The sequence below is a fragment of the Pelobates fuscus genome, chromosome 5, assembly GCF_036172605.1.
Source record: "Pelobates fuscus isolate aPelFus1 chromosome 5, aPelFus1.pri, whole genome shotgun sequence".
Classification (NCBI taxonomy): Eukaryota; Metazoa; Chordata; class Amphibia; order Anura; family Pelobatidae; genus Pelobates; species Pelobates fuscus.
In genome coordinates, this window is record NC_086321.1 from 357,408,850 (window position 1) to 357,430,247 (window position 21,398).

A 21,398-nucleotide genomic window follows, 5' to 3' on the forward strand; every position below is an offset into this window, starting at 1 on the left:
CTTAAAAATGACTTCAGGTTTTATGAACAAAGATTTTTTTTGATTATGTGAAAGTAAGATAATTTATAATGAAAAGACAAACTATCTTATGAAGAAAATGTAAAACATTTTGAGCAAATTATTAATTCAACGGACACTAAAAAACTAATTTCTAAAATCTTTTGCTTTATAAAATGGAAAATAAATATTTCCCAACAGCGATATCGAAATGGAGCAAAGATTTGGGTTTGCAAATCTCCCATAAAGAGTGGTGTAGATCAATCCAGTTTTTAAATAAAAATCTTCACTGTTTGAATCTGAACAAGCTACACTTTAAGATGGCATTTAGTTCCTAAAAAGATAATTTAAATATATCTTAACCATTCTTCTGAACACTAGAGATGAGGGGTACGATATCCCTAACACCAGATCTGATGCTTCTACATATTAATATACCCAGTATGAAAAAAAAAAAAGATTTGATCTTGTTAATCCACATGTTGACAGCAGCAAAATTAACTATAGCTAGAAATTGGTGGTTTTTGGTGGTGTTTAATTAAATATCAATTATGTCATCAACTAAGCATGGAAAAACATATTCCGACTCCTAACAATAAAATACTTAAATATACAGTTTTTAGGATGAATCAATAAGAAAAATCAGTATGCTATAATGAAACACCTTATAAACGTAAGGGAAGTCTAGGAAAAATGCACAAAACTCTCCCCTCTCTTCCTCCAATCCCCTCGATCAAGAGCTATTTTTTTTTTTTTTTGATGTTTTTATGTATGGTATCATCTTTAGGAAATATAGATGTATTGAAGTAAATCTGTGCACGGTATTGCACTGAAGATATGTCTAACGTTACATACTAGTTTAGTTATGTATGTTTGATAAAAGAAAGGAAAGGGAAAGGAAAAGAGAAAGAATGGGGAGGGAAAGGTAAAAAAAAAAAGAAAAGAAAAAAATAAATTCTCCAAACAGGGAGGATCCCAGGTCCAGATGGACTCACTGCAGTTTTATTTGTTGTTGTTGTTTGAATCAACTGTCTCGCTGCTGTTGCACGGATAATAGATTCCCTTTCTTTCTGACAGGTTTCAAGCATTAACAACACCAATTCCCAAACCAGATAAAGATCTTCATTTTGTCTGAAACTACTGGCCTATATTGTTACTGAACATCGATAACAAGATTTTCTCCAGGATCCTAGCAGTTAGACCAAAAAAATTGATCATTCCCAAGTTAATACATTTGGATCAACCAGGCTTTATATTAAACAGAATGGGCAGAGATAATGTCTGGAAATTATTAAATACTGTTCAAGGAATTAAAAATAACTCAATCGTTGTCCCCTCTATAGCTTTAGTTGCCTTTGAACTGCGGATTTCTGTCAAAGTTCTCATTTGGCAATAAGGGAATTTTTCGTGATTGAATTATGAGTTTATATACAAATGGCCTTAAATCAGTCTATGTAGATTAACTACAGGTCCGTATCTTCTTGTCTGGTGGGAAGGTGTAAAGAGAAAAGATCTATAGAAAAAAAACATATCACTTCCTTTCATCAATTTTTAATTGTGAAAATAGCGAAATCTCGCGAAGCTGTCTTACTTCATCTTAAATGGACCTCTATGTCTTTTTTGAATAAATCGATCGGAAACCCATCTATTTCTAGCAACAGAGAAAGTCATTTCAAAACAATGGAGAATGGCTATTAGTTTAAAAACCAACCTATATTTCAGGTTAATATGAAACCAAGTCTTAGTGTATTAAGTGAAAACCAGAATAAAAATGCATCCTTATGGGATCCTGGAAAGGATCTTAATTTTTTTTGAAAACCTACGGTACGTGCAATACAATATAGCGGTATCCAATTCAGTCTGTTATAACCAATAAGTTGGCTGTTCGATACATTGTAGCTTCATTTTCTCTTATGGCACCATATAGAAATCATTTTATGTCCTGCGTTATGTCTTATAATTTGGTTTGTGTTTCATGTTTTGTCTATATGTACTAACCCTAAGCTCTAAATATAGATTGACCACATACTCATTCTCGTTCATTGTTAAAAATAATCAAACAAAATGTTATTAAGTATTATGTGACCGACCTTACATTTATTATGGCTATTTTATTAATGTATTGTTTTGCCCTTTGTGTTTTATATTGAAAAATTTAAATTAAAAAAATAAATAAATATTTAATTGTGGATAAAGGAATATTGTCTTACTCTTATGTGTTGAAGCAAGAGGGAGCAACATATAATTAACAGCCCCGAAGCAATGATACTTTAATAAATACATTTGTAGAATGAACATGTAATAACAATGATTGGTAAATTTGTATAGAATTATAATTGTAGAATTCTATTGTAGAACACTATCAAGCATTCTAGTGCTGGACCTGATCTTGTTGTTTAAGCTCTGCGTTAAAGGTAAAATGCCAGGGTGGTTTATCATGATGTACTGGTTGTCACACTACGGGCACTCCATAGGGGGCACTAAATAGTTAGGTAAATTTTCCTTAATGTAATCACTGAATGTTTAACTGTTGCTGTTGCATCCCCTTTGACTGAATTTACCTGGAAACAACTGGAGACGTTGGCAGGGTGTAAACCATTTTGTGAGAGTCTTGTGTGCCCACAGTGGTGATTAAATTCCTTAGGGTTTTTTGCGACTAAGGTCAAGGCTCAATGAACCATGGACAGGTGTTGAATTAGTTTGGCTACACTTGGGACTAGAATAGGAAATAAAGCAGCTGCCATTCCATATGCCCAGTTTTGTACCATTTTATCTAGATGCATAGCCAGAGGAGTACAGGACCACGACTGCCAATACAAAGCTTAAAAACTGTTTTAGTCCATCTGGTAGATACGTATCATTTACTCCACATATACACAGTAGTGTGGATACATACCAATACTCCATATACAGAGCAATGAGGATACTCACCATTATTACTCCATGTACACAGAGCAGTGAATATACATACCATTATTACTCTATTAAAAGAAGGGTAATGATAAGAGAGCTTTATAAATGTCTTGTACTTGGATTGTGGAGACAGGAGTAGAACAGATCATCAAACGGTGGTCTCCGTTCCAACACCATCATATCATTAGATACATACACATATCAAAAATGTATACAGGCACATATCAAAAATGTATACAGGCACATATCAATGTTTGTATATGCATGACATTATTTGCTGACACTTAAGAAAAACAAAATCACAATTTCTCTTTTTCTTTTTTTTCTGTCTTCAGCTGAAAAGTCTTTCTGGAACCCCAGAGAAAGGAGCCACCAAGATAAGTGTAAGTAATAAATGTGTGCATTACCTGTGGTTGAGGGTGGTTTAAGCTGTTGCTGGTTAAGTAAAGTATGCTGCAATTAAAAAAATATATCAGAAATGTCTGGGGTAGAGGGGACTCACTCATTTTTTTAATTAACAACGAGAGTCAGGAGCAACACAAGTAGAATGGACTGAACTTCTATTATTTGCTTGCATTGCCTGTTCCATGAATGAGGGTCTCGTAGACTCAAATGTGGCATGTAATGGAGCAGGAGTCCAAGTTCTAAGTTCAGCTTCTCGAGGGAACTAACAAATGCACTTTGCCATGGATCAAGTTGGATTCTTGTATTTTTGCTGGTATAGACCTTCTGCTTGGACACCTTGCCATTGAGACAAGTGTTCTCCAACTTGTCCACATGCCCAGGTCTTATTAATAGTCTACAAGGAACTGATCTTGTAAATGCCCAGATCTCGACCTGTACACGGGCAAGAAAATTGATCTAAAGACCATTCCACTAGTGAGTAACGCAAGCAAGGCCATCTGATTATTTCTTATTTTTGGTCTGGAGAGGTTGAGAAAAAATAAATAAAGGATGGGGTAGAGAACAGTTGGGAGGGAGGTGAGGAAGATATATATTTCTTACACCAGACTATTATTCTTTGTAAATTCCTTTCTGTGGTTGCCCAACCATTTGAAGTTGTATTTTAAATCAATATTAAATGATTGCTATAGTCATTATACTCCTTAACAACCACACCAAGCTTGTTGATTTCATTTACTCTAGAAAACATAAATAAAGGGATAGGTTAGGAGGTGCGGAACGAGAAATTAGACATGAATCTGATTTACACTCTTGTCCTTCTGACCCGGGAAAGCTTTACACTTAACCGAATGGAAAATACCAAGAGACGATCAATTTGGAAGGAAAGCTAATTAGTAGGAGCAACTGTTTCAATTGATCTTGTTCAGTAGACAAGAGGTGATAATTCTTTGAGTCAAAAAACGAGGAAACTTTTATATATATATTTTATTAACAGTAAAAGGAATGCCCATCAAATAAATTATTTGGCAAACTGTAGCTTAAAATAGTGCATAGCGACCAGCGTTTTTAATTTATGCACTATTATCACAAGTAAGATACCCTTAGAAATATATTTCTAATATAACAGAACTATTTTAGTAGACTCTTCCATCTCATTTTAATAGACCAGTTACAATCCATCGAGAGTGGAAGACATCAGGAACATAGAGGAAATCATCCTGATGGCAAAGGGAAAAAGCCAGACCTACCAGAAAATCTGGTACCACTGGACACATTGGCTAACAACAATCTACCCAACCCGGAACGGAAATACACAACTTTCAACGGCGATATAACAGTCCCCATAGTGCACAAGGACACCACATATGGCGGAGCCACTTCCGGATGCTTCCCTGCGTGCCCGGTGGGGGGAGAGGGGACCTGGAGCCGACCCGCTGACACCCCCTCTCCTACTAGATGCCATCCTTTACTTCCAGACCAGACCCCCCCCCTCCTCACCCTCATGCTCTTCCGTCACTCCAGGGTACTGGATGCAATACCCCTCCACTCTGGTGGAACATTCCACACACATAGACGGCCCAGGCCGAACAACCACACAGCGGCAAAGAACCCACCCTAACACAAACCCGACACCACTGACCCACCCTCCCCGACCCTTCACCTGCCAATGAGAAACCAACATGTCCGAAACAAACTGGCTAACATGACAAGATCCCCTCAGTCTCACAACTAGTATTATTCCACGGAGGGGGTTTGTCTCAGCACAGAAGTGCCAGTAAAGTGTGTCTGAAGAGCCCCCCTAATCTGTTGGCTTACCAGGGATTAGTGTATGGTTAGGTAGGGACGGTTCTGTATTGGCTTACTGTGATGTATTGCAAATTCTCACCTTGTTTTCACTTAATAGTAACATTAGACAGAGGGGGGATTTTGCTACCTGTTCCCAACCCTCACACTCCATCAAGGGGTTGCCAACACCAAAGCTCTTCTTTGATCAATTCCTGTGGTAGGCCACGGTATGATGAGATACCTCAAATCTGTAGCACCTTGGTGAATAACGCAATGTCGTTTTCGCCCCTGTCTGAGGTACCATTTCTGCTCTTTTGTATGTTTTTATTTTTATTCGTACACACATATGCTTGCGTTATGTCTGAATGTATATTTCAATATGCTGCGCAGGTAACAGCTTTGATCCCCTGCCTGCTTGTTACAGTATGTACTTGTACCTTGCTTAAATCACAAATAAAAAGAGAATTGAAAAAAAAAAAAAAATTTAAAAAGAAATCCATAGCATGCAAAGTGCAAAATAGCTGGGTTATTCAATAAAACGTTGAACTGAAAATAATGCTGGCTTGGGAACTTTTCCATTATTTGACCGAAAATTTGCAAATCATTTTGAATTTCTAGCTGTTCACATTTGGGGAATAACTTTGCATTACCGTAAGAGCAGGGTAGGAGATCATACCCCTGTTTAATTAAAGAGTCGTATATAACGTGTCTCCAGCAGAAACTATAATCAGTAGCAATGTACAGTTTGTTTTTTCGGTACGTCGATCAAAAGTATTTACTAAGCACCTCTCTATTTTTTCGCTTCCAGAAACATGCAGGGGCCTCTCCATTAAACAGCTAATTGAAAGCCAAATTTGCAAAATGCACACTAAAATAGAGAGAACAATTAGCTCAGCTTTTCTTTTCGAAACTGGATATTTATGACTGCTTATGTTCTTGTCATTTGTTTACAAGATAAATGTTTATATCATACCAGTTGTTATGAGAAATCACATATTGAAAGCAGGACTTTCTTTAAAAAAACTAATGTTGCATTGTCCCAATAGTGATGTAATATGTCAACGCCATGATTGGTAATGATGGATATTTCAAACACTCTTCCCTTTGAGCAATACATTGGATGACAGTCTAAGGCTGTTCCATTCTTCTCAAACCCTTTATCAAAGTGTTCCATGAATGTAGGGTTTCTCCAATCTGATCCTTGATTATACTCTCGCCAGCCAACATCTAGCGTACAAAGGTCGCACCAGTCCTCGGCAATGCCCTACCTCCTGCTGTTAGACTGCCTCCTAGTCCATTGAAAACAACTCTTTAGGAAAGCTTACCATCTTCCTGAGTGACGCTTCTCTCATTACAATCTTTCCACATTTCATCCATGTCCATAGTCCATTTGTTTCCCTTCTTCCACTCATCGATACACCAGTTTTACTAGTTTCAACACAGACATCCTATCCATCAATCCCTCCTCTTCTCTTACATGTTGGTCTTCTTTTTGTATTCCATCACCCCTAATTCCTAGATTGTAAGCTCATCTAAGCTAGGCATTCTTCACCTTTTGTCTGTATCAATATCATTTTGTATGTCAATACTTGCCAAATATCCCAGCTTCTAGAATTGTAAATTGTTGGTGCTATATAAAGGCTAATAATAACTGCTATCAAACTATGAGCATTGGTTATACTGCAGACCGGAATTCCTCATGCTGGTTGGCTGGGGTTAAATACTCCCAATTCTAAATTATTCTGAAGATATTGATCAAACTAGGATGGCTGGTGATGCGTTTAGAACTGGTTTGAGACGCATAGATCATTTTTAATTCTACAACCACACATTAAACAAGGTTTGGTTACAGATCGCTGTTAAGTGCCAATATTTGATTTAGGTTTGAGATATTTTGGGATGTATTCACTAAAGCAAGTCTTAAAGAAGAACCTCCCCTCCCCCCACTAAGTTGGAATAATTAATAATTTGTTTAAGTCAATTCTAGTTTATATTAACCCTCCATTCTCTGTGCAGGTGGTGAAGGTTTTCGGCAGCAATATTTCGCACAGGCTGCGCCTGTCCAATGTGAAGATTGCTGATGAGGGGACGTACGAGTGCCGCGTGCTGGATTACAGTGACGGGAAAGGGCGGCAGCATCGGGTGAAGGCATTCCTGCGTGTGGAGGCAGAGCTGGGCCGCCGCAACGGAGGGTCTCACCGCATGCAGGATACCAGCCCCCACCGCCACTTCCCAGGCAAGGAGCTGAAGAAGCGATCAGTGGTGCCCTGTGACCAATGCCAGCCGTAGACTGCCACTGGATTTCTCCAGCCCCACACCCCCCAATGTACAGGAGTGCATGAAAGGGATCCACTTTTCCCCATCTCAACGTCCCAGGTTAAAACCTTTCCACCTCCCAGCAGGGTGGTGAATGGAACTCTGTGACTTTAAAAGACTCATGTGTGAGTTTACCCTTTTGTTGTTGAGGAGCATTAAAGATGCCCTGACAGACTGGTATTGATACAGACAAATGAAGGGGGCTCAAAGTGCCCATTTTCTGTCACTCATACTTGGAACCAACTACACATCTTCTTCCAATCCACTGGTCACACTGTAGCACCTGCAGTTACTAATTTCAAAGACTGTGCACCTTCACACTAATTCCCCCCCATTACTCTTGCAAACAATCTGTATTCTGCTCATGTATTCTTCGTAACGCAAGGAATTATGGGAAGTGTAGTCACTTACATAGCTCTGTACAGGACTGCAGCTCTCATAATGCCTGTGGGGAAAACATTTATACATAAAAAACATATTTGACCACCAGAATTTGGCTGTGGCCACATTGACATCCTCAAAATTAAACAAAATTCTTTGAGATGCTTTGGTCTAGACCAGGAAAGTAAACAAGACGTAAGAGGTTTATTAATTTCCCTTAAATATTGGCTTCCCCATCACAAGTTTGAAGTGTCATCCTCCATTTTTAGAGGGCCGGAGCCTCACTAGATTTTTACCTGTGGTGACATGACATCCCTACTCACCAGTTAATATATATTAATTTAAAAAGTGGAATTAATATGGTTCTATGGCATAGGGCTTGATATTCCAGCTATAATGACAATGCAGTGAGTCTAAATTACGTCCCCAAGTATCAAGCAATGGTCCAGGAGTTCAGTATTAACCAAATTTTATTCCGATGGGTAAAAAAAAAAAAAAAAAAAACAACCAGAGGAAACAGGCCATAGCTGGCTCATAAAGACCACTGCACTAATATGTCTGGCATACTTTTCCCATAATCCTATTGGTAGGCACAGAATATTATAAATTGAAATTCAGCAGCTGAATGGCTGTGGGTTAACGGTTAAAGGAGGAGATTTTGCAGGGTTTGTGCAATAAACATTGAATGTAGCAATTTACAATTTTGGCTTAAAAAGCAGGTGTGAAGAATGGCACTATGTAAATGAGCCAGTCTACCTTATCTTTTTTTTTTTTTTTTTTTCTTTTAACCCAAACAAAAAAATTACAATGAATAAACGATTCCCTGGAGTTTAATGATAATATTGTTGTGGAAAGCAAACGTATTGTTTCTCCACATTTTCATCCAGCCCTTTTCTGTCACAGTAGCACTCTACCAGACACTCGCTGGGTAACTTAATAGTTGGAGAGGTGATCTCACAATGTATCGGACACTCACAGCGTTAAAGATACACATTCCCTGTTTGTTCTGGTGAACTTTTATTAATACTAACTTCTTGTACAGCCAGGCTGGTGAGCAAAATGTCTGCTTCTTAAAAGCACAACATCCACCTAAACAGTATGTGCAAAAATGTGTAAAAAACAAAACTAAAAAAAAAACATAACAAAATAAACTATAAGTTGATAGTAGAACTGCAAACAAATGTATGGATCGAGAGGAGAACGAACATTCTTGTATGCAAATACGCTTCTACAGTAGTGAATGGTTAATTTACATTCTATTCTATGTCATGCCACAGGGATATAGAAAACTCAATTATTTTTTTTATCCATCTTTCCTCATGATCTCTAAAATTTGTTTGTGATTCTAGTAGCTGAATGTATAGATTATATTCTGTTCTTCATAGCTGTCCCAAACTGGCTTTTGGTAACAAATTCCATGTAAAAGGGGGGTTACATGTTTGACTGTGTATAGTATATAGTAATATTTGCTACACTTGCTAATTGCGATGTATATGCTGCTGCTAATTACAGCTATGGCTGAGTTGGGTGACATGGACTATGTGGTGATATCCGTTTGCTGCCAAAATATCTATTTCGTTTGACACGGTAAGCCCCTAGATGCCTTATTGTTTAGGGGAGACCATTCCTCTAATCGACAAAGGACTATGGTTCTATTTTCTTGCTGTCACATTCCCTCCGGGGCACTGCAATTCTTTCTGGATGTAAATAAAGTTAATGGATCACCCTAGACCGGATGGTGGAATCTATTTATGTGCCGAGATATGCGGGGCTGCCTGCTGGGAATAACTGGGAAACAGCGGGAGGTTAACATACGTGCTTCAGAATCACATCACATCTACAGCATTTTTATTTCACCTGAAAAGTGCACTTAAATACTTCAAAATATATACATAGATCCTCAACACTACATGCTTCGGGTCCCAGTTCTGAGGTTCCAGGTATCCCCTGTGCTTCATCCTCTCCCACAGGGAGGTAAATGGGTACAAACGCTCATTTTTAAACATCCAGTTGCACAGTACAAAAATTTAAGCTTGCAGAATTCACATCACCTGCCTGCAGGTGGGAAGACCTGGGCTGGTGAAGGGCTCTGGTCCGAACTACTGCATGAATTAGGAAAATGTGTTCTTAATTAACGGCGATCAGTAGGCTTCAGCCTCGGGTCAATGCAGCTTCTGCAGGATTTTGCTAGCATTTTGTGTATATTCATCGTGGGGCCTGGCAGTCCACTGCAGCAGCTTGAGGGAAGAGTGGGGTAGTGGAGGAGGGCTCTGCCACTTACACAGGTACAGCCAAATTATGTCAGGGTCAATCTCTGCCAAAGTGAAGAAAGTGCTAGAGGGAGAAAAATAAATAAGAGGAGAGTAACATTTTTATTCTGTGTATGTGGACTAGTCCAGACACTTGCGTTTGAATACCTGAATGGAGGAGAGTTGAAAGAATGTGCGCGCAGTGAAAGGTGTGTATCGTGTTTACCAGAGTTTGGCAAATTATTTCTAGGGGAGCCAGATTTTTTTTTTTTATTAGTAGTTTTCTTTTTATGAATTTTGCTGAAGTAATAACCCTATTTTCAAAAAGTACTACATTTAGGGGTACAATTACGCATGGGTTAGAGCTCTCTCTTACCATAATTGTACTGATAACCCTAAATGTACAATATCCCCTTTCCCAAATTTACCCATACAGATTGGCCTTTTCCATTGCTATCTGAATTCCCCCTCAAATTAAGATTTAAAGTGACCCTGTGTTTACCTAGATATCTACTTAACTACTGGGTGGCTGCATTACTGGAGTCTACTGGTGGAGTAAGCTATCTCTGCTTCCTCTGGCTGCAGAAACAGCTTCTTGGCTTCCTTGCACTTCTGTATGCTTGCATTCAGTCAGAGCAGGCAAAGGCAACCTCCGGCACTCCAGATGTTTTGAACTACACCTCCCATGATGCTTTGCCAGCATAATGGGTGATGTAGTCCACGACAACTGGAGTGCCGAAGGTTGCCTATCCCTGAGTTAGAGCAATGGGAGGATTTGATGATACATCCCATCTTTCCCTTGCTCCGACTGATTACACCATGGGTGAGTGAATGGAAATCAGGAAGTTGTCTCTACAATAAGGGCAGGCGGAGATGGCCCACTCCATTGCTATGGTGGCTAGGAAGGGAAGATCTTTTGATTTCTTCTAAATGGCAGTTGGTACCTGATTCAGTTTTGTGTCTTTGTGGAATCCTGGTTCGATGATATGTCAAACCTTGTTGTAGGCAAAGAGCACGTGGTTGGGTCATTGGGAGCCCAGGGTCATTTAAGGGTGCATCTGGCATCTTTGAGTCAACTGGGTAATTTTACCAAAATGCAAAAAATATCTAGTTCACATTATTGGGTTAGAATTACAACTAGTTTTTAATCTAGTGGATTTTTCACTCCTGTCTCACATTTCTCATCTTCTAGTTCTGTCTTCATAATTTATCCCCTTCTCATAATCCTGTTTTCTGGAGCCATCTGCTTTTAATTAGCCCTGATTATGGATGGGAAGAATAATGAAGCTATTATGTGTTAAAGCCAGATGTAGGAATACAAAAATGAGACAGGTGATAGGATTTGTGATGGAGTAGGACTAGCGGCGCGATGTATCTAGATTAGCCAGACTTCTGGATTACCTTGTAGCAGCTATCTGGAGTTTCTTTGGCTGGCGGGTGCTCAGATACAGCATACAGGCATCTGCTACATCCAAAATGTCACCGTCACCTGCAACGATAGCGACATCCCTTCACAATGGTTTGAAAAAGACTGAAGTTGCGCTATGTCACACACAGCTTCAATTCCACAGGGAATGCTGTATATTGCAGGTAAAGGTGTTGCATCACACTGTCACACACTCTGCACATAATCAGAATTTTGTACCAAAAAAAACCCTAGTGTAAAACCATGCACACAAAATCCTCCAAGATCTACACTCATACTCAGAGCTGCTGCAATGCATCCGATATGAACAGTTGTGTGGATCTTAACCACATTATAAACTTAATCTTTGACATGTCATACTGGAGAGATCATTCACACAAAACCCAGTATAATTAAATGTCACACACAGCACCTCTAAATGCAAACACCTTAAAGGAACACTATAGGCACCATAACCATTGCAAAGGATTTAAGTGGATATGGTGCCTGGAGTGTTTGGGCGCTGGGTCCTGCATAACTACTAAAGCGTTTTACTCACGATTTAGTAGAGAGATTCGCTAGGTTTCAGGCTGCTGAGAACTGAGCATCTTTACTAACGGGTGAGTAAAGTTTAGCGGTAAAGTGGAAGCTGGTGCCCGTGGACTGCAGTCACCAAAACCACATCAATCCACTGAAGTGGTTAAATTGCTATAGTGTTACTTTATCTGCCTACCCACCCAAAAAAATAAATTATGACATTAAAAGCAAATGCCTGCTAGTAACTCACATAGTCCCAAAGACGCGCAAAGTTTCCCGAGGCCCTCCAGCATTGTTAGCTGCAACTTAAAAGCCTGCGAGTGACTGTAGACAGTCGAGATGCGACCACTAATCGGAGCTTGAGAACGCAGGAAGCTCAGAAAGGCGGGAAAAGCTTCTTTACATACTCGCTGCCTGAGGAAATCTCTGCATGAAGTGGCAAGACAAACCAACACCTAATAACGAGAAATGGCAGAGTTAGTTAGAGACTGTGATAAGGAGAGTTGTGATGGGTAGACAGAGAGTGTCCTGGTCAGATTCCGAATAGGTTTAACTAGGAATATATTTTCACCATAGTGTCATAAGAAAAGGTGATGGTGGTGGGTGTTGTGTAACGAAATCTCTTTGAGCTCCCGTTACCATTATTAAAGGAACACTCCAAACACCATAACCACTATAATGCACTGTAGTGGCAATGTGCCAGGAAAGCTCTCGTGTGCATCCATTGTCAGAAGTCAAATCATTTTAGAACAGTTTTACTTCTCACCTGGATACCATCGGGTGCTGCTCCCACACTACACTACAGCTGACAGCCAGCCAGAAGCTCCTGCTTAAGAGCTTATTTTAGTTCTCCTTAACTTAGCTCAGGCAGAGGTACCAGCTCCCCAGTTTAGGTGCTCCCCAGCTTTCCTGAGCCGAGTTCAGAAACAGAGCTTCTAGCTCTCTGTTGGCTGTAGTTGGAGGTAGAGAGCAAGCCCACCAAACACAAGGTAAAAAGTCAAATTGTTCTAAACTGGTTTGAATTTTGGTACTTACAATGAGGGGACAATGGGGCACTCCTAGCATTATAAACACTACAGCGTACTACAGTGGTTGTGGTGCTCGAAATGTTCCTTTGAAGCAATCTAAGCAACATAACAAGTTACTATGACAACATTGCTTCGTTGAGAAGGTTATGATACAAAGGGTAACCTGCACCAACTCTATATAACGATTTAAAAAAAATAAAAATGTAAATCTCACTTCACCCTTTCCCATGTTAAAGAAGTTCATATTGTGGGGTGTAACTTACTAGAGAGGACTTAACCATTTATTTTTTTGGATCAAGTGAACCACTACTGCAACAATCAGATATTAAAATGGTTTCTTCCTCTTTATGGGTATTTTGCCATTTACAGGGCTAAGACCTCCTTTCCTAGAAGACATGTACAGATCACCTTTCATGTTGGAGTTGTTCTCCTAAACCACCTGAACCTGCAGCTACACTACAGCCTTTTTAGTTTCTTCCATATCCCACAGCTCTAAATTCCAACCTTAAAATCATTAATGGGCAGTGAATGCCATTTATTTTTTAGGGACCAGTTCAGCAAATTGGGCCTGGCTTCCCAGCATGCATGCTCTTCAAGACAATTGGAATAAGTGCTGAACCAATGAGGCAACCTACTCTTCAATCTGCAATGGAGACTTTACGATAGACTCGAAGTCTAAAATGATAAAAAAATTTGCATGACCAGGAACTAGGTGACTCTCACACACCATAAGGTACCCAAGAAAACGGTGGAAAATATTGTGTGGATTACAGTAATGCAAACGCGACAATAATGTTAGATGGCTGAATTTGGCAATCCTTGAAGGTCTTCTAATGACCTCACAGAGAAGTCAATTGTTGGGTTTACCTCGAAGGCTCGCTGCAATATAAGTGGCTCTTCATGTATCAATCTCTTCACCAGACAAGGCCAGACTTTGTGAGCAAGAGGAAGAAGCACGTTTTCCTGAGAGTCCAGTTGAATTATAGCGAGGCGCAAAGTGTCCATGGCCTACATAAACACAAAATAAAACAACAACAAAAAACTACATATATATGAGCTAATAAGCCAGATCAAACCTTTTCTAAACTTACTTCTTTATATAAAATTCAGGCTTGTCTATTATTATCTGTAAGTGTTTAATACAATTTGTTTTTAGAGAATAAAAATCGAATCTTCTAACGTGATCCCTATTTTGTTTTCTATTTTTGATACCTTAATTCGGATATGTGGGTCACTGTGTGATAGGAAGTGTGTACATCTCTCTGCCACCTCTTTGGAGATCTTGATGTTAGTGAACATTATCCCTGTATCCTCCTCATCGTTATTGGACAGCCCTGGAGGCACCACATCTTGGGGGAACAGAGAAGGATAGTCATTAGTCAATCGGACCTGGCATTAAGACAGCTGGTTAACACCTACAAATAAATCTCTGACCCAATGTGGTCTTTTGGATACACTGATGGATTTGTTCATGGGGCAGGGCATGTCTGGCACATCAGAGAACGCTAAGGGGTTTTCATTTTAAAGTTAACCTTTTATCGGAATATTTACTCTCTGTAGTCTTTTCAATGTAGAAAGTAATCCAGGCACTCCAACGAATTCCAAATAGGCAATTTTATTAGAACCAGGAACTACAACACAGCAACGTTTCAACCCCTTAGGGTCTTTGTCAAGCTTGAAACGTTGCTGTGTTGTAGTTCCTGGTTCTAATAAATAAAGACCTAAGGGGTTGAAACGTTGCTGTGTAGTTCCTGGTTCTAATAAAATTGCCTATTTATTTGGAATTCGTTGGAGTGCCTGGATTACTTTCTACATTTATATTTCATATTTGGTCCATCTGGTACTGGGACTTTTCCATTGGAGCACCCTCGATTCCAAGACAGATGGGTTGAGTGCACTTCCATCTTCTATTGTATGTAGTCTTTTTAATGTCCAAAATTGTGCTATATTTCCCCACCTTTAATTGAGCTTTATTAAGTTTTCGTTTTACTCACATCCTTTCCAATGGATTCAGCACTGCCATTAGCCCGCCTTCAGGGAGGCAACCTTCCTCTGAGACCTGCCTCTGTTTGGAAAACCTAAGATTGCTACCCATGCCTGGTATGAGGGCGATGTGCTACCTTCACTGTCTATTGAATGGAGTGACGGAGCACATGTTCGCTGAAGAAGAATAAAGGTGGGCCTTAGAAAAGTATGGACACAGACTGTAGGCGTGTACTCAGGCAGACAGTCATTGGCATAGCGTCTATGCCAATAGTCTGTCTGCAAGAAGGGAGGGAAACACGATTTTTCAAGAAATCTATAGTGATTTGGCTAACACAATGTATAGATGAAATCTGAAGAAAATTTTATTTCTCGAAAGTGTGATGTGCCATGACAGGTACCCTTTAAGATATCCATTCTAAATGGGTGTTAGTGCTTACCTGCACACTCCTCTTCACAGACCTCTCCTCGTGCCAGCCGCTTTTGCTCCATGTGACCTTTAAAGAATTCCTGTATTTCCTTTGCTAGGTTCCCAGGATGCCCACGCGTTTTAGGTTTTACTTCAGCTAACTTTTCTGTCTCTGTCTCGTCTTGTGGTCCTAGCCATTTTCCTGCAGGAAATTATTATTATTTTTTTTTTTTAAAGAGTTTTCATGGAGTAGCAGGAAAGTTACAAATAAGGGATTAAAAGTTATAGGCTGGGTTATAAGAAGCAATAGGAGGGGTGTATGGAATATTCAGAAGAGCTATAAACAGCGGTATATGGAGTAGTAGGAGGAGTTACAGGGAGGGCGTATGGATTAATAGGAGGTATAGGGAGGGGCGTATGGAGTAATAGGAGGTATAGGGAAGGGCGCATGCAGTAATAGGAGGTATAGGGAGGGCTGCATGGAGTACTAGGAGGTATAGGGAGGGGTATATGGAGTAATAGGCGGTATAGGGAGGGGTGTATAGAGTAATAGTAGTTATGAGGGAAGGTTATATGGATTACATTTTTATGGGAAGGATTATATGGTATAATATGTAGAAGGAGTTATAGGGAGGATTATATGAAACTGTAATGTTTAACATTACCACACAAAAGGGACACTGCCCAAGCAACAAAAACACTTCATTAAGATTAAGTGGTTTTGGTACTTACAGTGTCCAATTAAAGAAACAGTTTGTGAACCATAACAACTTCAGCAGAATTAAGTCCAAGTTTGGCTCTCTAGGGCTGTTCCTTGCTGTCCCTGTCGACATCCAGATTCAGAAAATCAGCTTGAGGAAGCAAGGATTGTCGCTGGGCAGGAGCGCTGCTGATTGGCTTAGAGAGGTCAGCTGATGACAGCGAGGAGCAGCACTGGAGAACCAACTGTAGGGTTAAACCGTATGTGATTGGTGACACTGCTAATGGTAAGGAAGCACCAGGGAGCTCCTGGCATCATAACAACATCATGTTGATTAAGTTGTTATGGTGCCTGGTGTGTTTTTTTAAGGGCAGACAAGGCTTTAATGGAAGAAAATTAAAAGGGGCATTTTCTATATTTTTTAATATAAACACCATATCCTCTACCGGTTATTATAGATGTTATGGTACGATGAGTTTATTGGTGCCATTCTCCTGTGTTTTTTTGTCAAACTGTTTTGGACTTGTTTGACAAAATACAAAGAACATTCGGTCCAAAAGTTCTACAAAACAACTACCAGAAAGGTTTTGCTGTTGCATCTTAAAATATATACATACATACACAGATTACACTGGGTGCCACTTTTCTCCAAGGACACAATTTCCGGAACCTGAAGAAAAGGTCAGAACCCTGCACATAAACCTCAGAGGTGCTCAATCTGCTGAAGAACCTCACATAGCTTAACTGAAGACTTCATCACATCAGAGGTACAAGGTCAAGTGTTTACTCTCTCAATGTCTATGTTATTAGCCCCTCAAAAATGACTAAGCTCTAACAAACGCTTTATGGTCCTAAGAAGTTTTTGCTTATGTCCCCATTTACCTATGTATATGATAAGCGAACTCAACACAGGAAGGAGTATTTTGGCAACTTCTTCTGGTGACTGGTCCAATGCGGGCAAAACATCCTGGACAAGATCCTCCAGTAAAGGCAAAATATTAGGCCCACAGCATTCGAGTACAGCACGTAATACGCATGCAGCGCCGCCGTGGCACCTTCGAAGGCGCCGTAGACCAACTGAGATCTCGCTCGCCAGATAGTCTGCATTAAGCTCTACAAGTTGGCTTATGTCCTTGTATCCAGAGAAGACGCTAACAGCATGCAGCGTCGACTTAGCTGCTCCACTGACTAACAGAGAGGTGTCACCAGCTTTCTCCAGCAGTGGGTACAAAGAAGTGATGAGGAGTGAACGGAAGGAGAAGCCAACAGCTTGGGCAAAACACGCAATTCCTTCCAGCTGAAGGCAGATCTTCCAAGCATTGAAACTCATATCTTGGACAGAAGGTTTTGCAGTAGTTCCAATGTTCAGCAATGACAACTGATCTTCGAGTTCTCCAGTGTCATTGTTTGTCTGCAGACACCAGTTGGAAGGGTCAATGTACTCATCCAGAAGAGGTCGCACAGCTTCCAGCAGCTCTTCTGAAGTCATGGCTTTGCTACCGTCATCCATTGTTTCAACTGCTATACCAGCTGCACCAAGAACCAACTGATTCAAAACCAGGATTGCAGGTAGCCTCTTTGCTCGATACATCCCCAAAAAATGGTCAGTAAGCAAACGGAAGTCTCCATAATACCCCAGGAGACGACACACACTTTGAATAAAGCACAGCACACGTAAATCTCTGAAGAATCGGAAACTCTTCTGCGAAGCTCCAGCGGTTGTTATACCATGTTTAAAAGGGGATTCATACGCAGGAGCCCGCTCCTCCACCACTTTCATTGCACTAATGTCCAGCTCAAGTGTCTGCAGAAGTGCAGACGAGAGTCGCTGGAGGTGAGTCGAGGAGCGCAGAGTAAATGCAAGTCGAGAGCCAAGCAACCGAAGATATCCCTGTAGCAGAGCCAAAGTGTGAAGCTTTCCATTGTCATCCTGAGAACTCAGCAGTCTGGGTAGAGTTACAGCATGTGCGTGGAGGTTTTCTGAGAGCACTTCCCCAAGTGACCGTGAGGCTGGTCCTTCTATTGTCACATCTTGCAAAGCCTCCAGTGCTTTTTCCTTCACCTCAGGTTTCTCATCACTCATATGCCCTACCAAGATCTGAAGGAAAATCCCAGATGACTCCACCAGTGCCTTCCAGCACCGGGTAAGCAAGAGGTGCCCCATATTGACAAGTTCCAACCTTACTTTCCAGTGAGGGTCAGCTGTGCAGCGCTCGGTTATCTTCTCCACATGATTAACCAGGTGAAGGGCGGTAGTTAGCACCCACTCTTTGTCCCTCTGAATCAAGACCTTTTGTATGCTTTTATGCAATGTAGAAAACTCAGGCTTCTCACTTGACTTCTCCATTAAGCTCTCATCAGATAACATCATGCAGACTGTGCCAGCCCACACATGCACTGCAGTGCTAGTCAATCTGTACCCTTGATTCGGGTCCCCACAGATTATCTTAGTAAGGGTAGTAGACACTCCGGGAAAGTAGGTAGCAAAGATATCTCCCTTTGAAAATGTAACCTCTACATCCTGCAGCAAAATAACTCCCAAACAATTTAAAGCCTCCAAGCGTAACTCTCTTGACCTCTCATTTTCAGCAACATTCAGCAACATATTAATGGAAAATCCAAGTTCTGCAATCATACATGGGTCGTACAGGAGAGGGATGACATCTGAGGTTGCGGAGCAGATTAACGAGTGCATGGCAGAGGTCAGCGCAAGCTTTAGCTCTTCAGGAAACTTTTGAAATGAATCCGACCCAAGGCCGGTGGACATCTCGGAATACAGGTCGAGAAAGATATCTCTCCTCTTTAGAGATACTAGGGAGAAGAAATAGGAGATGCATTCCAGCAAAGCCTGCATAAAACTTGCCTCTTTGTGTGGCTTTGACCTCAAGGAAAAGCGCATAGGGAACAAGACATACTCCATTAGGCTCTCAAGAACACAGACCTCCGTCATAGCAATTTGAGCACGCAACTTCTTTACATTAGACACCGTTTGCTCCAGGGTGAGCTGCACACAATAAGGGCGCAAGAAGTCAAACGAACCAGGTGGATAGTCAGGAGGTGCTGCCATCTTTGTATTCATCATCAACCTAGTAATTATAGAGAAAAGATATAGGATGAGGAATGGCCAACATATTGCATGATGTTACAATCACTTTCTATTCACTAAACTGGGATTAAACCACAATTCTTTTCCAGTTCTAGTTCAAAATTTACAATTCCTAACTGATCGAATAATTATGTTTTTTTGTATATATATATATATATGTATTCACGTTTTTTTAACACAATTTGATCACAATATAAAATATTTGCATCATTTACATCATTCTTTATTAGAATGCACATGATTACTGTTCAAAACTTGGGAACTCAAACATACTACTTGTACTTACACTAAAATACGAACTACCAACATATAAGTACAACAATCTGCAATCTTTTACTAACTGGGTAGACAGAGGTACTTTGTAGCCCTATAATTTGAATGTTACATTTGAAATGGTTTTATTTTTTCTTGGTTTGGACATACAAAGAATAAAGGTATTATAATCAAGAAGGCATGAAAAGTAACAGCATATTATGTTGTAAGTGCCAAATGATACCAAACCGTAATAACATCTGAAAGTCTGACTTCTTGCACAAGTCCCTACTAGCAGTGACAGTCTCAATTTTAGGCTCAAATTACCTCTTTTCTATCCTGTCCCTTTTTTCTATTAGCTTCATATTGTTGGTGTGTCTGAGTGTATAACAGAGCTCCCCAGCAATAACACTCCCAGTAATGTGTGTGAGTGTATAACAGAGCTCCCCAGCAATAACACTCCCAGTAATGTGTGTGAGTGTATAACAGAGCTCCCCAGCAATAACACTCCCAGTAATGTGTGTGAGTGTATAACAGAGCTCCCCAGCAATAACACTCCCAGTAATGTGTGTGAGTGTATAACAGAGCTCCACAGCAATAACACTCCCAGTAATGTGTGTGAGTGTATAACAGAGCTCCACAGCAATAACACTCCCAGTAATGTGTGTGAGTGTATAACAGAGCTCCACAGCAATAATACTCCCAGTAATGTGTGTGAGTGTATAACAGAGCTCCACAGCAATAATACTCCCAGTAATGTGTGTGAGTGTATAACAGAGCACCACAGCAATAATACTCCCAGTAATGTGTGTGAGTGTATAACAGAGCTCCACAGCAATAATACTCCCAGTAATGTGTGTGAGTGTATAACAGAGCTCCACAGCAATAATACTCCCAATAATGTGTCTGAGTGTATAACAGAGCTCCCCAGCAATAATACTCCCAGTAATGTGTCTGCGTGTATAACAGAGCTCCACAGCAATAACACTCCCAGTAATGTGTCTGAATGTATAACAGACTCCAGAGTAATAATACTCCCAGTAATGTGTCTGCATGTATAACAGAGCCTCACAGCAATAACACTCCCAGTAATGTGTCTGAATGTATAACAGAGCTCCACAGCAATAATACTCCCAGTAATGTGTCTGCGTGTATAACAGAGCCTCACAGCAATAACACTCCCAGTAATGTGTCTGAGTGTATAACAAAGCTCCACAGAAATAATACTCCAAGTAATGTGCCTGAGTGTATAACAGAGCTCCACAGCAATAATACTCCCAGTAATGTGTCTGAGTGTATAACAGAGCTCACAGCAATAATACTCCCAGTAATGTGACTGAGTGTATAACAGAGCTACACAGCAATAATACTCCCAGTAATGTGTCCGAGTGAATAACAGAGCTCCACAGTAATAATACTCCCAGTAATGTTCTGAGTGTATAACAGAGCTCCACATTAATAATACTCCCAGTAATGTGTCTTTAAAGTACAATAAATGTGTTTAGAAATCGGTCTGTGTAAATAGGATACATTGTTCTTCTTCTAAATCACATTTTAGTTGCATAAATGATTACTGAAGTCACCTAAAAATCAGCCCCACTCCTTGTCCTACCCCCACTCACACCCATAAAGTGAGAGTGTCTCTTTATCCATAGAAATGTTGGCAGCTAGAAAGAGGACCTTGTATAACATCCCCCACTGCTGTTTATAGAGCTATAGCTAGGTCAAGGTATGTATCCCCCCCAATAATATCTATACATACAGTGTGTATATATAAGGCTGAGGTCCTAGAGCTCTGTGTACCCACGTGTTGACAGACAGACACAGTGAGAGCTAATCACACTCTTACCCTTAGTTCATAGTGCAGTAGATAGGGCGGTTTCACATGCCGGAAGTGTCGTCATATCACCGCGCCGCGGCGCTCCACAGTTT

The 21,398-nt window shown here is 40.3% G+C and overlaps 2 protein-coding genes across 2 annotated transcripts in view; one reads left to right on the top strand and one right to left on the bottom strand.

Moving 5' to 3' along the window:
- Window positions 1-9,526, top strand: part of VSTM2L (V-set and transmembrane domain containing 2 like) — a 54,894-nt gene extending 45,368 nt beyond the window's left edge. The window contains exons 3-4 of the mRNA XM_063455994.1: window positions 3,246-3,293; window positions 7,117-9,526. Coding sequence (XP_063312064.1) covers window positions 3,246-3,293; window positions 7,117-7,389 — 321 coding nt within the window. The 3' untranslated portion in view covers window positions 7,390-9,526. The remainder of the gene's footprint in view (window positions 1-3,245; window positions 3,294-7,116) is intronic.
- A 102-nt stretch (window positions 9,527-9,628) lies between these two features.
- Window positions 9,629-21,376, bottom strand: TTI1 (TELO2 interacting protein 1). The gene is made up of 8 exons (XM_063455992.1): window positions 21,316-21,376; window positions 16,991-19,194; window positions 15,440-15,610; window positions 14,229-14,365; window positions 13,884-14,024; window positions 12,239-12,443; window positions 11,448-11,535; window positions 9,629-10,131 (listed from the first exon to the last, which is right to left on the bottom strand). The coding sequence occupies exons 2-8, from the start codon at window positions 19,188-19,190 to the stop codon at window positions 9,960-9,962; spliced, it is 3,114 nt and encodes a 1,037-aa protein (XP_063312062.1). The 5' UTR covers window positions 19,191-19,194; window positions 21,316-21,376; the 3' UTR covers window positions 9,629-9,959.
- Window positions 21,377-21,398: the final 22 nt, after the last annotated feature.

Coding starts and splice junctions, on each gene's coding strand:
- TTI1 (XM_063455992.1), bottom strand. CDS start 19,190: ATGATGAATACAAAGATGGCAGCACCTCCTGACTATCCACCTGGTTCG. Junction 14,025..14,228: donor ACCCACATATCCGAATTAAG/GTATCAAAAATA, acceptor GTGTTTATGTAG/GCCATGGACACTTTGCGCCT. Junction 11,536..12,238: donor TTGCGCGTCTTTGGGACTAT/GTGAGTTACTAG, acceptor CTATCGTTGCAG/GTGACGGTGACATTTTGGAT.